Below are 11,943 nucleotides of genomic sequence, written 5' to 3' on the forward strand. Positions count from 1 at the left end.
GATTATATAAAAATAAAATCTTTACAAAATTGCTTAATTTCTCAACTGTGATCTTTAATATTTATAATTGACTGTATGAGATAAAGGTACTTATCTTTATATTAAATCAAATATTCCCATAACCTTTTCAGCCATCCTGGAACATTATAAGTTCATAAAAGATACACCTAGTATAATAAAAGGACTGATTGTGTCAGCCCTATGATCGCCACAAACATGAGAAATTTCCAAACAAACTAATTTTTCCATCATAGGTTGATAGTACAACGTTAGGAATAACACTCTTTGGGGCGCCAGGGTGGTTAAGTCAGTTAAGCACCCGACTTCAGCTCAGGTCACGACCTCGCAGTCTGTGGGTTCGGGCCCACATTGGGCTCTGTGCTGACAGCTCAGAGCCTGGAGCCTGCCTTCGGATTCTGTGTCTCCCTCTCTCTCTGACCCTCCCCTGCTCATGCTCTCTCTCTTTCAAAAATGAAGAACACAGTTAAAAAATTTTTAAAAAGGAATAACACCCCTTATACTTTATGTTCCATTTCACATAATACTCTAATCTTTTTCTTTCTGAATCAGTGAATCTGATATTAAATACACCTTAATTGGTTTTTCAGAGTATTTTCCTCAATGAATGGGCTTTTTATTGTCAATCTGTCCTCATTGTTTGATAAATAATTAGAATAGGTGCTAAAGATAATCATGTCTACTTATTGTAGAGGTGATGAAAGAAACCTTGACTTTCCCAATGACATGCCAATGAAAACCAATCTACATATTTGTGACTAGAGCCTTGATCAGGATCCCAACCACATGTCAATTCCTTCACACCAGACTCTGACCCATGTTCTAGGTCTACATACCAGGAAACCCTTCATCATCTCTCTGGTAAGATTATTTCTGGTCCCACGATTCAAGAAATAGTTTCAGGTGCCCATCAATAAAGATATAAGATCCTATTCAAGACTGAGAGCTTAATGGCCCTCTCTGTCCCTACAGTCATACATCTGAGTATTTAAGACAACCTCAAGAGACAATCCAGCATGAAGCTCGACATTCTCATGATCCCATTTCTTGTTTAATACAATATTTCACTTATCTAAGGCATTTCAGAATTTATTTTAAATGAATGTTATATTTAAGATGATGATTCTTCCACCCCATATTCTATTATTAAGTTGTTGGTAAAAATGATCTATATCATTGAGTCCAATAAATATAACAACTGAAATCTTATTACCTTTGTTTTCCCTGTTTTTTTCTAATTTTTCTCAGACATATGGGTTTCCTGCTTTACAATCTTAATTAAAGCTGTTCCCATTTAATTTTTTTCACTAGAGTCCGTTCAATCTCTGCTAATTTCATTTTGCTTCTATAGTCTCTATTCTACCTTGACTATCTCTTCAGTAACTTATAGAAACAAGGCAATGCAGATTCCTGAAGTCCTCAGACCTTTTCTATTCACCCACCCCAGGCACCTCTTGTTCATCTGAGCCAGGATATCTGAGAAAAAACTGTGTGGCATAAATGTACTTCCTGTTCCTTGCATGTTCAGATATGTTAATTTTGCAGTGACTAAATATTTTTCAAAAACTGTCTAGATCTAAGGATACGATTCCTCCTCCCTTGATGTTTTCCAGATATCCTACATCAAAATTAATATCACTCTGTCTCTCAAATCTGAAAACAAACCTGCTGATGGCAAAGGTAAGACCACACCTTGTTGAGACTGATGGAGGTATTCTTATATCTTATGTTAAAACCTTTGGGACATGAACCTTAGGGATTATGTCTTGCCTGATTCTCTTGAGGTCATGAAATAAACAATTAAAATTAATCACCTTTCTCTGTTGTAATTCTTGAATACCTGGAGCAGCATTAGGAGAATTTTGTACAAAAATGGATACAAATATATCTTTGAGTTTATTTAGTTTGAAATAAAAGGAGAGAGATAGAGAGGGAGAGAGAACATAGGAGGAACAGCAAGAGAAGGAGAGAGAGAATCCTAAGCAAGTTCCACACTGTCAGCACAGAGCCTGATGCAGAGCTTGAACTCACAAATGATGAAATCATGACCTGAGCCAAAAGCAAGAGTCAGACACTTAGCAACTCAGCCACCCAGGTGCTCCCCCAAATTTATATTTTAAAATCACTTCTCCAACTGCTGATTATTCCCATACCTACCTACAACATTATCAAAATTATGGAATTAAAGAAACCACACTTATCAAATATTGAGTAGTTACCATATTCCAGGCATAACTGTCTTCCTCCCTACCATCCACTCTGACCCTGCTGGAGAAGGGTGAAGATCCATCTTTTAGTTCATCACAATTCACTAAGAATTAAAGCAGAAATATTTTAAAAGTTAAATACTGAGCTGGGAAAACTATCTAGCCCCTTCAATATCTTGTCCTATTTTCTTACTCTTTCCCACATCTGCTTCCTTCAGCTAGTGTGCCCTCCTTGCTTTGGTCCCTTGATTTTCATTTCCAAAAATATATTACCCACTCTTTCTTTTATGGTCTTTTCTGCTCGTCTTTCCTTCACGCTGAAAAGCTTGCCCTTAAATTTTTGTTCCAACCTGCATTTAGAGTGAAACCTTCCATGAACATACACTTTCACCTTCAGGGATTACTGTACTACCCAACTGAGTGATTAAGGTACTTCACATGGTTCAAATATATTTATACTAATTAATTTTTAATTACGTATTGCTTGCTTTCTCTGAGATAAAAGTTACATGAAAGTAGAGATATTTCATTGCTTCGTCCACTAATATATCCCAAGCTCCTAGATGAATGACAAGCATAAAGTCCGTGTACCATGAATCTTTATTGAACAATAAATACGGCCTTCCAAAGGAACTGGGAATAAAGCCAAACTACACAAACTATGATGAAATTCAGTGAAGAGAGGACATATTTCACAAAGAATGATAAGACTGTTTTAGAAGTGATTCTTGAAACTGCAGTCACAATAAAACAAAATATAAACTAACCAGAGAAATGTCCACTCCAGCTTCATTTCTTCAGTCAGGTTTATTGTAACATAAATATTGACATTTTCAAGATTAGGAGCAGCATGGCATAACGAACAGCTAATGGAATATATCTCAAGTATTCTCCTTTAGATAAATTTACAGGTAGTTTTGTAAAGTTTTGTCTTGTTGATCCATTCAGCAAACATTTTTTTTATATAACCAAATGCAAAACTACACTACTAATATAGAAATAATACATAAGTGGTCTCATTAAACATGCTTTTGAATTATCCATAAAAGACAAAACACATGGTTTAATTAAATAAGCACAAAAAAGAAAAAATCAAAAAAAGTGTTCAGAATCCCCAGCATACTTCCCTACTTTACTTTTCCATTCAAACTCACCCAAAACCAGCTCATCATAAAAAATCTCTGATGAAACTCTGAGTCTACTTAAGAAAATAGTTTTTCAAAAGGTAATCTAGATCCCAACAATTTCTTGAGAGCTTCTTTCACATCCCTGTTCCTTAGGCTATAGATGAGGGGGTTCAGCATGGGAATCACAACAGTGTAGAATACCGTGGCCACCTTGTCAGTATCCATATTGTTGCCAGAACTGGGGTGGAAATAAGTAAAAAGGATTGTTCCATGGAAGACCAGGATGGCTGTGAGGTGGGAGACACAGGTGGAAAAGGCTTTGCGTCTTCCTTCTGCAGAGTGCATCCTCAGGATGGTGATGAGAATTAACAAGTAGGAGGTGAGGATGATCACAATGGTGGAGAACTCATTGAAGGTGGCCACGATGTATAGCAACAGTTCATTCATAGTGACATCAGAGCAGGCAAGGGATAAGAGAGGAGGTAGATCACAAAAGAAGTGGTCAATCACATTTGATCTGTAGGATGGGATCTCAAGAGCTAAACACAAGTGGATCAGAGAACATGCCATCCCACAGAGATAGCAGCCAGACACCAGCTCCATACAGAGATTCTGGGACATGGTGACCATGTAGAGCAGTGGGTTCCAGATGGCCACGAAGCGGTCATAGGCCATCACAGCCAACAGGAAGACCTCAGTGATTGCATAGGTACAAAATAAATAGAATTGCACCATGCATCCCAGGAAGGAGATGGCTTTGTCCTTGCTTAAGATATTGGACAGCACCTTCGGCACAATGATTGTGGAGTAGCAAAAATCCACAAAGGACAAGTGGCTGAGGAAAAAGTACATGGGAGTGTGAAGGTGAGAGCTGACCTGAATCACTGCAATCATGCCCAGGTTGCCCAGCACCGTGACTCCATAGATGAGAAGGAACAGCAGGAAGAGGAAGACACTCAGCTCCGGGGCTCCTGCAAATCCGAGGAGAATGAACTCTGTCACCCTGGAGCAGTTTCTGTGTCCATTCCTGCCAGGTGTCAAGATTAGGAAAACAAATGATAAATTTTGTGTTTCTTATTAAAATGGAGGAAAAACAGGTTATTGCTAATTTCAGAAAAATATAAGAATGATATCAAACCATTATCTATATGATATAACAGAAACACATGGTCAAATAGTTCAAAATGTTAGGTATATCAGTGGATTCCACTGATCAAAATTGACTTAAATCAGCAGAAACTTTACATGATTGTAACCTTTACCTATCACTTATTCTAGGATTTAGTTCAGTTGCTTGATGGAATTTAAAATAGATTCGATGATGCATTTCAAAGCCAGACATAAATTCACTTCTGTTCTCTGAAGAAACTTAATAAGCTCTGTCTAGCAGAGTAACACCTACTCTGATTCTCTAAAAACAGTTTGTTTGTTTTTTTTAACCTGTGTCTATCAGGAATATAAATTTGAAACAAAGCTTTTTCATATTTTATTTGGAAATGTGTGACAAATTTTTGGGGGTTTGTGGCTCACAAAAATCCTTTAAATTTTGAATTAGGAAACAATAAACATCTCTGCTAATAAGGATTCAGAAGGATTGAACTGTCAAATACAGTTTTCTGGAAAGTAATGAAGAAGCATGAATCCAAAATCTTGACCCAGACAACAATAAAAGCTATATGATATTTTTATTAGAGACTTTCTTCCTAATAAGTTATTACAAGAAATATTTAGTTACATGGGTAAAATTGTTGAAAAGTTATGTCTAAAACTAGATGGCATCACTGTTTAAAATATTTGCCATGAAAAAAATCATTTTCAGAAATAGAATAGGTGTTAAACTGTGGTTCATCTTATCCACAACAGAAAATTATCATGCTATTTAAAATTTCCTTTGCAAGTTTTGTTTTGTTTTGTTTTAGTTTTTTTAAATATACAAAATAGTACATTGGGTGTATATACGGAGACGTAATGAAAATGCACACTTAGAGGTATGTATATACATGATAGAGATCTGTCTACCACTAAAAGATTAATCCCTTACCCATACTAACAAGGAGGAAAGTGCACCCTCCCATATTCCTTAAGGAGTTGGTTGGAGAATAGATTACATTGTATATTCCATATAAGAGAGATCTACCACTGAGACCTTTCCTAAAAGAAAAGACAAATAAAATTTGAAGGATTCTGTCCTCTGCCCCCACTTCCAGACAGGACAAGGAGTATACTCATGAATTCTACACATATGTATAATGAAAATTGAGGGAAGAGATTCTGGAATGGAAGCATACTGTGGCATCCATATCTTGAGCTAACCTTAAAGACGTGGAAACATATCACTTTCCTTAAGTCACGGTTTTTCATTATCTGACCAAGAAAAAAAGAAACAAACAACAAAATAAAATACTTGAATTATTTGCCCACTTCTCAAAGAAGATATTTAACTTGACAAGTTTTCTTCTAAATCTCCTAGGCTAGTAAGAAACCATTTCATTACAAACTCCAAACAAATCCAAAAGAATTCATCTCCTCTTCTAACCACAGAGAGTTCATAGTTCCTGAGTCTCTATGACCATCTGGCAGGAACAGAAATGAAACTCTCAGCAATGGCATGACAATTAAGGAGCCCCAAGGCCATCCATTCTAGATTCTGTGATAGAGATTGGTCTGAAATATGGGAGGTAAGAGATGAAAGATAAACAGAAATAGAGGAAGAGAGAGAGAGAGGGAGAGAGAGCGAGAGGGAGAGAGAAGAGGGCTACAATTTGTTGATTCAGCATTCTTCTGCAAACATCTTTGTTTTAAGTTACAGAGAAAATTGTTCTAAATTCACCATTAACTGTTTCTAAATATTGAAATGCAAAATCACTGTAAGTGTTCACTGCACAGGTATATGGGTTCTGTTAAAACAGTCTTTAATTAGATGACTGACTTTAGTAGATCTTTAAACAATTGTTTACAGACAAAATATTTCCATTTCTATTTTCTAGTAACCAAAACTTAGTTCTAGCTAACAAACCTGAGAGACTGACATTTTGTCTCCGGTGCTGAAGATGTAAGATATGTGTTGTAGGTAGACACTTACTTATACTGTAATTGAAGCTCCTTGGGGATTGACCCATTAAGCTCCACAACAATTACTAGTCTCTATGGTATAAGAATATATATATATAAATTAAACCAAGATGACATGTGATATAACACAACTAATAGTTAATCTCTATGGAATATCATCAGGAAATTTATTTTTTAAGTTATCCTAATTTGGGAAACAATGGTTTACAACCACACATGCCTCCTCCCAGAATTCATGGTGCTACATGATCAATATTACATTAAGTGTCGATTGTGTGGGACACAGCTCATATTGCCATAATGACATAACACAAATATTTCTTAGAAATTCTGCCTTTTGCATAACATTACAGCATCCACTAGATTCCTGTAGGGCTAAGTGACTCAAGCCTCATCAGAATTCTGTTAAATACCTTAAAAATAATGACCTTACTGGTCAGAAAATCACATAATAGTTCACACTTACCAAGCCCTTGCTAGGTGTTGGAACTCATTCTAAATATTATGCAAGTAATAACTTACTTTCTCTTCCTAGTAACCAGCCAGGAGAACAATTCCAGTTTTTATGCTTATTTTACAAAGGAGATGAGGAGACACAGGTGGTTGAACTGGGATAAACTCAAAGTAAATTGCCAATAAAGGAAATTAAGGCCCATCTGTTTTCTGCCCATATGAATAATCGGAAAATCAATAAACCCAGAGTGATATCTGGAACTCCATTTTTTTCTAATGCATGTGTAATCCTGGAAGCCATCAGATGGAAGACACTCCATCCATTCCATCAAATACTGGAAGACACTCAGATGTCTCTTCTAGGTGTGTTCTTCTGACTTTAAATGATCAGTCTAGGTCATGGTATTCTATTTGTTTCTGTGTATCACTGGCTGTTCACATAAATTTTTAAAGGTATATGTGGTCAACATGTACTTTCAAGTCAATGAATTGGTATCCTCTTTACTACCATATAATATGTTCCTAAACCTGAGAGTTCAAAGACTGCACCCAAGGCCGAGGAGACATTCCATCTGTTTCCCCATCTCCATCGTTCCATGTGAGTGATCCATCACATGGTTTTCCATATGTTAAACCAACCACACATTTCTTATATATATCTTCTTGGATGTGGTTCATAATCCTTTCATATGATTTATTGTATCTATTTTGATTTATTTTTGGATATAATTGTTGAGAAATTCTAGCATGTTGGGAGCTACAAAACTCCCCGGTTGAGTGAAAATTCCTGGTACGGCAAGTTTGCATGGTCTCTTGCCACCACGGAGAGACCAATACCTACCCTCTTGTAACATTCATTTCTACTTGGGAACCAAACCTCGGAGTGGTTTGTTGATTAGTGTCAGGAGCAGCCTGTCCCCCTGCCCTGTCCCTGAGGCATGATTGCACCTGGTCAGGGAACAGATGAGTAAACTAGATATATCCTAATGCGACTAAGGCAAGCAACACGTAATTTTCCTCCTAGCTGAGCAATTAACTGATAACTCACTACTTTCAAGGCCTGGACATAGCAAAAGTCCCCACTGTGATAAAATGTATTATCTTTGGGACTGTGAGAGCAGGCATTATGGCTCCTGGGGATCCTGTTTTTCTGGAAACTTTCTCTTAGAGCTATAAACAGCCTAATGACGCTTACTCAAAAGAAAAATAACTGACCGTTACTAAAAAATGCTAATTGCCTCATGGTTAAAGGTCACTTCCTTAGGGCTAGACATGAGGTTTTGTATATCTTAGTCTTAAAAAATACCTGTCTCTCCCATTTGATAGCCTGAGTGCCTGTAGGGAAGTTCTTTATGACAATTATTACTACTCCTAAGATTAGAATTGTATCTTCTGCAGAATCCATGTTCTGTAAAATTGTAAAAATTATCAGAAATCGCTTACTGCTCTTTCTGCTCCTTGTACCTTTCACCATAAATAAAGCTGACTCTCAGATCAGAGCAGAGATGCCTGCCTGGTGATCAGAATGAAGCTTGAGGTTCTCTCATCTCTCTCGTGCTGACACCGTCCATCCTTCAGGGGACTCTGGACCTGCTGGAGCTGGACTCTGGCACTAGTGTTTATATCCATGAGGGATTTAGGTTTGGGTTTTCCTCTGGGTTTTGTCTTTGTTTGGCTTTGGTATCAGGGTAATGCTCCTATAATTTCATGGTTTGGAAGCGGCATCATGTCCTCTATCTCTGAAATGAAACAATTCACAATTGGTCCCATTGTCTTTGTAGTTATTTAGCAAAAGTAACTGGCAGTGCCAAATGTTAAATAATCGGCATTTTTTCTTATATAGATAGTTAGTAGTAGTAACTGTCTGGGTATTGATGGAAGGAGGGTGGGAATATTTTCAGAGATTGAATTGATTGCTACATATGTATTCAGATTTTCTCTTTCTTTGTCAGCTTGGGTAAATTTATCTTTTTCAAATGTGTCTGTATCATCTAAGTTGACTACATTGTTGGCATTTAACTCTTTTTTTTAATGTTTTAATTGTTTTTGAGAAAGAGAGAGACAGCGTGAGCTGAGGTGGGTCAGAGAGAGAGGGAGACACAGAATCTGAAGACAGGCTCCAGGCTCCGAGCTGTCAGCACAGTATAAAATTCTTTATACATTCATTATACTCATTTAAATTCCAGCAAGGTTACTTTCCTTACCAAGTATATTAATTTGTTTACAAGTGTAATTAATTTTATTACAAGAGTACTTGTTTTCTGAACAAATTTTGGATTTTCCAAAAACAAAGAGTACAAAATAAAGGATATATAAGTTATTGAAGCAAAATTAATGATAGAGGAGAGATAAATATAATATCATAAAATATTTGAAAATTAAAAACCTCTATCTTTGAAGCCGTCTTATTATAAATATTACTACTACCAGAGAAAAGATAATATAATTATTGTGTATAATAGATACAATAACCTAGGGTTGGTTAATTATTTGGTTAGATTATAATTAAAACATGAAAGTTTAAAACAACATCTAAGGAATGCAAATGGCTTTGATTATTTATAAGAAATTTATTCAACAATATTATGAAAACTGCCTTAAGAATCCTGATGAATAGAATTGAGATATGCCTTTGTCAATGACCATATATGCTGATTGATAGGCAATAACATGGGAGCCTAAAACAGCGAAGATGAATATATTTTCTGGGTTTTTCTTCTCACTGTTCTAAGAAACAAGCTAGTATTTCAAAACTACTTGTCAATATTTCTGTCCTCCACACTGGATCTCTTTTTGAAGGAATTGAGAGTAGTACATTCATTTTTGCAGATACTCATTCCTTCAAGCACCTTATCAAGATACCTTAGCCTTAGTCCTAAAATAGTAGCTCAAAAATATTGTTGAATCATTGACGTAATTATATACGGTCACCTCTTGAACATTGTTCATGTTTTTTACTCCTGATTAAACTTTGTGCCCTTATCTTCTGTTCATCTTAAAAACATGCTTATCCCTCAGGTCAAGAAAAAGATGCATTCACTTATAAACAATCTCTTTGATATCCACAAAAGATTTTGAACTGTGTCTCCCAACTGACACTCTCATGATATATACTAACACCTGTGACATTGAGGTTCCTGGAGAGGAGACTGTGTATTTCCTTTCTGTCTTCTATTTCACTAAATAAAACTATAAAGGTGGTTGTTCATTTAATACCTACAACCCGTCAGTTAGCAGTGAAGAAAAGAGAACACAACTAGCACTTACTGAACATTTGCAACATGTCAGATATGATGTCCGCGTTTTATTTTCTTGCACATAGCACACTATGAACTACATCATATTAAACCTTTTGTATAGACAAGCACTGGTTCTGGTAAACATACTGGCCTGTCTTATATTATCAGAGTTGGGTGTAGTTTCTCTGGCCTAAAATTCATTTTCTTTCCATTGTAAATCTTCTGTCTTTTTGAAAATCTAAAATGATCTTTTTAAAGAGCTTGATTCACCGATCATTCACCAATTGCAGAAATGTGTTCTAAAATAACAGAAGTAAAGGTTTATCAATGATGCATTCAGTATGAAAAAAAGTGTTATTTTATGACTGTGTCTTTGCTGTTTTTATTTCTAGTCTGTAGATGAGGAGATTCAACATGAGGATCACCACTGTGCATAACAGATATCACTTTGAGCACCTGGAGGTTTAGGAGTTATGGCACAGACTAGGAGAAGAGAATGGTCCCTTGAAAAATGGGGTTCCAGGGGCGCCTGGGTGGCTTAGTCGGCTAAGCCTCCAACTTTGGCTCAGGTCAGATCTCACGTTCGTGGGTTCAAGCCCCGCATCAGGCTCTGTGCTGACAGCTCAGAGCCTGAAGCCTGCTTCCGGTTCTGTGTCTCCTTCTCTCTCTGCCCCTCTCTGCTCATGTTCTGTCTCTCTCTGTATCAAAAATAAATAAAACATTTTTAAAAATTAGTAAAATGGAGTTCCAGTCAGGTGTAAAGCTGATAATTTGAGAGGATTTTGTGATGGTCACCTGCTGAGTACATCCAGAGGCTGGTGGCAATGAAAAATAATAAGATGTGAGAAGGACGAGCAGTGTGCTCACCTCATAAATCATCATGGCCTTGAGAAGAAGCAACTGACTGACATAAGACTTGGAGTAAGACATAGACACTGGTGAAGAGAGCTCCCAGACGTGATCGATTGTGTTGAACCAGTAAAAGGTAATTCAAAAACAGAACATGTGAGTTTCAGGAAACATGCTCCTCCCCAGGCATATGATACAACCTCTAGAAGGGCACAAGTTTTGTGGGACACAGCCACTGTGTAGTGCAGTGTTGTAAAGGGCCACAAAGCTGTTATGCCATCACAGCAGAATTAATTCAGTAACCACAAGGATGAAAAATAAAGTGCACTATGCACCCTGAAAATGATTTTTTTAATTTTCCAAATTTTTATTTAAATTCCACTTAGTTGACATACAGTGTAATGTTCATTCCAGGTGTAATATTCAGTGATTCATCACTTACATACGATACCCAATGCTCATCACAAACGCATTTCATACTGCCATTCACAGGTTTAAAATTCTTTTAATGTCTTTTATTTATTTTTGAGAGGCAGAGAGAGACAGCACGAGCAGGGGAGGTTCAGAGAGAGAGGGAGACACCGAATCTGAAACAGGCTCCAGGCTCTGAGCTAGCTGACAGCACAGAGCCCGACACGGGACTTGAACCCATGAAATGTGAGATCATGACCTGAGCCGAAGCTGGCGCTTAACCGACTATGCCATCCAGGTGCCCCCCATCACACGTTTAATCCATCCCCCTTGCACCTCCCATCTGGCATCATTCAGTTTCTTCTCTATAGTTAAGAGGCTATTCTACGGATTATGTCTCTTTTTTCCCTGCTGTGTTCATCTGCTTTGTTTCTTAAATTCCACATATCTGTGAAAAATCATATGGTTTTTATCTTTCTATGATTTACTTATTTCACTTAGCATAATCCTCTCTAATTCTATCCAGGTTAATGAAAATGGCAAGATTTCATTCTTTTTGGTGGTTCT

At 36.9% G+C, this 11,943-nt stretch overlaps 1 protein-coding gene across 1 annotated transcript; it reads right to left on the reverse strand.

Moving 5' to 3' along the window:
* Positions 1–3,427: 3,427 nt before the first annotated feature.
* LOC115272441 (olfactory receptor 5L1-like) lies at positions 3,428–7,467 on the reverse strand. The gene is made up of 2 exons (XM_029915515.1): positions 7,427–7,467; positions 3,428–4,379 (listed from the first exon to the last, which is right to left on the reverse strand). The coding sequence occupies exons 1-2, from the start codon at positions 7,465–7,467 to the stop codon at positions 3,428–3,430; spliced, it is 993 nt and encodes a 330-aa protein (XP_029771375.1).
* Positions 7,468–11,943: the final 4,476 nt, after the last annotated feature.

Source organism: Suricata suricatta, chromosome 11 (genome assembly GCF_006229205.1).
Source record: "Suricata suricatta isolate VVHF042 chromosome 11, meerkat_22Aug2017_6uvM2_HiC, whole genome shotgun sequence".
NCBI classification, from domain to species: Eukaryota; Metazoa; Chordata; class Mammalia; order Carnivora; family Herpestidae; genus Suricata; species Suricata suricatta.

What these genes read in the sequence shown, in the direction of transcription:
- LOC115272441 (XM_029915515.1), bottom strand. Translation starts at nt 7,467, where the DNA reads ATGGAGATGGGGAAACAGATGGAATGTCTCCTCGGCCTTGG. An exon ending in GAATGTCTCCTCGGCCTTGG is followed by an intron (nt 4,380 to 7,426) that starts GTGCAGTCTTTG and finishes GACACCTGGCAG; the next exon opens with GAATGGACACAGAAACTGCT.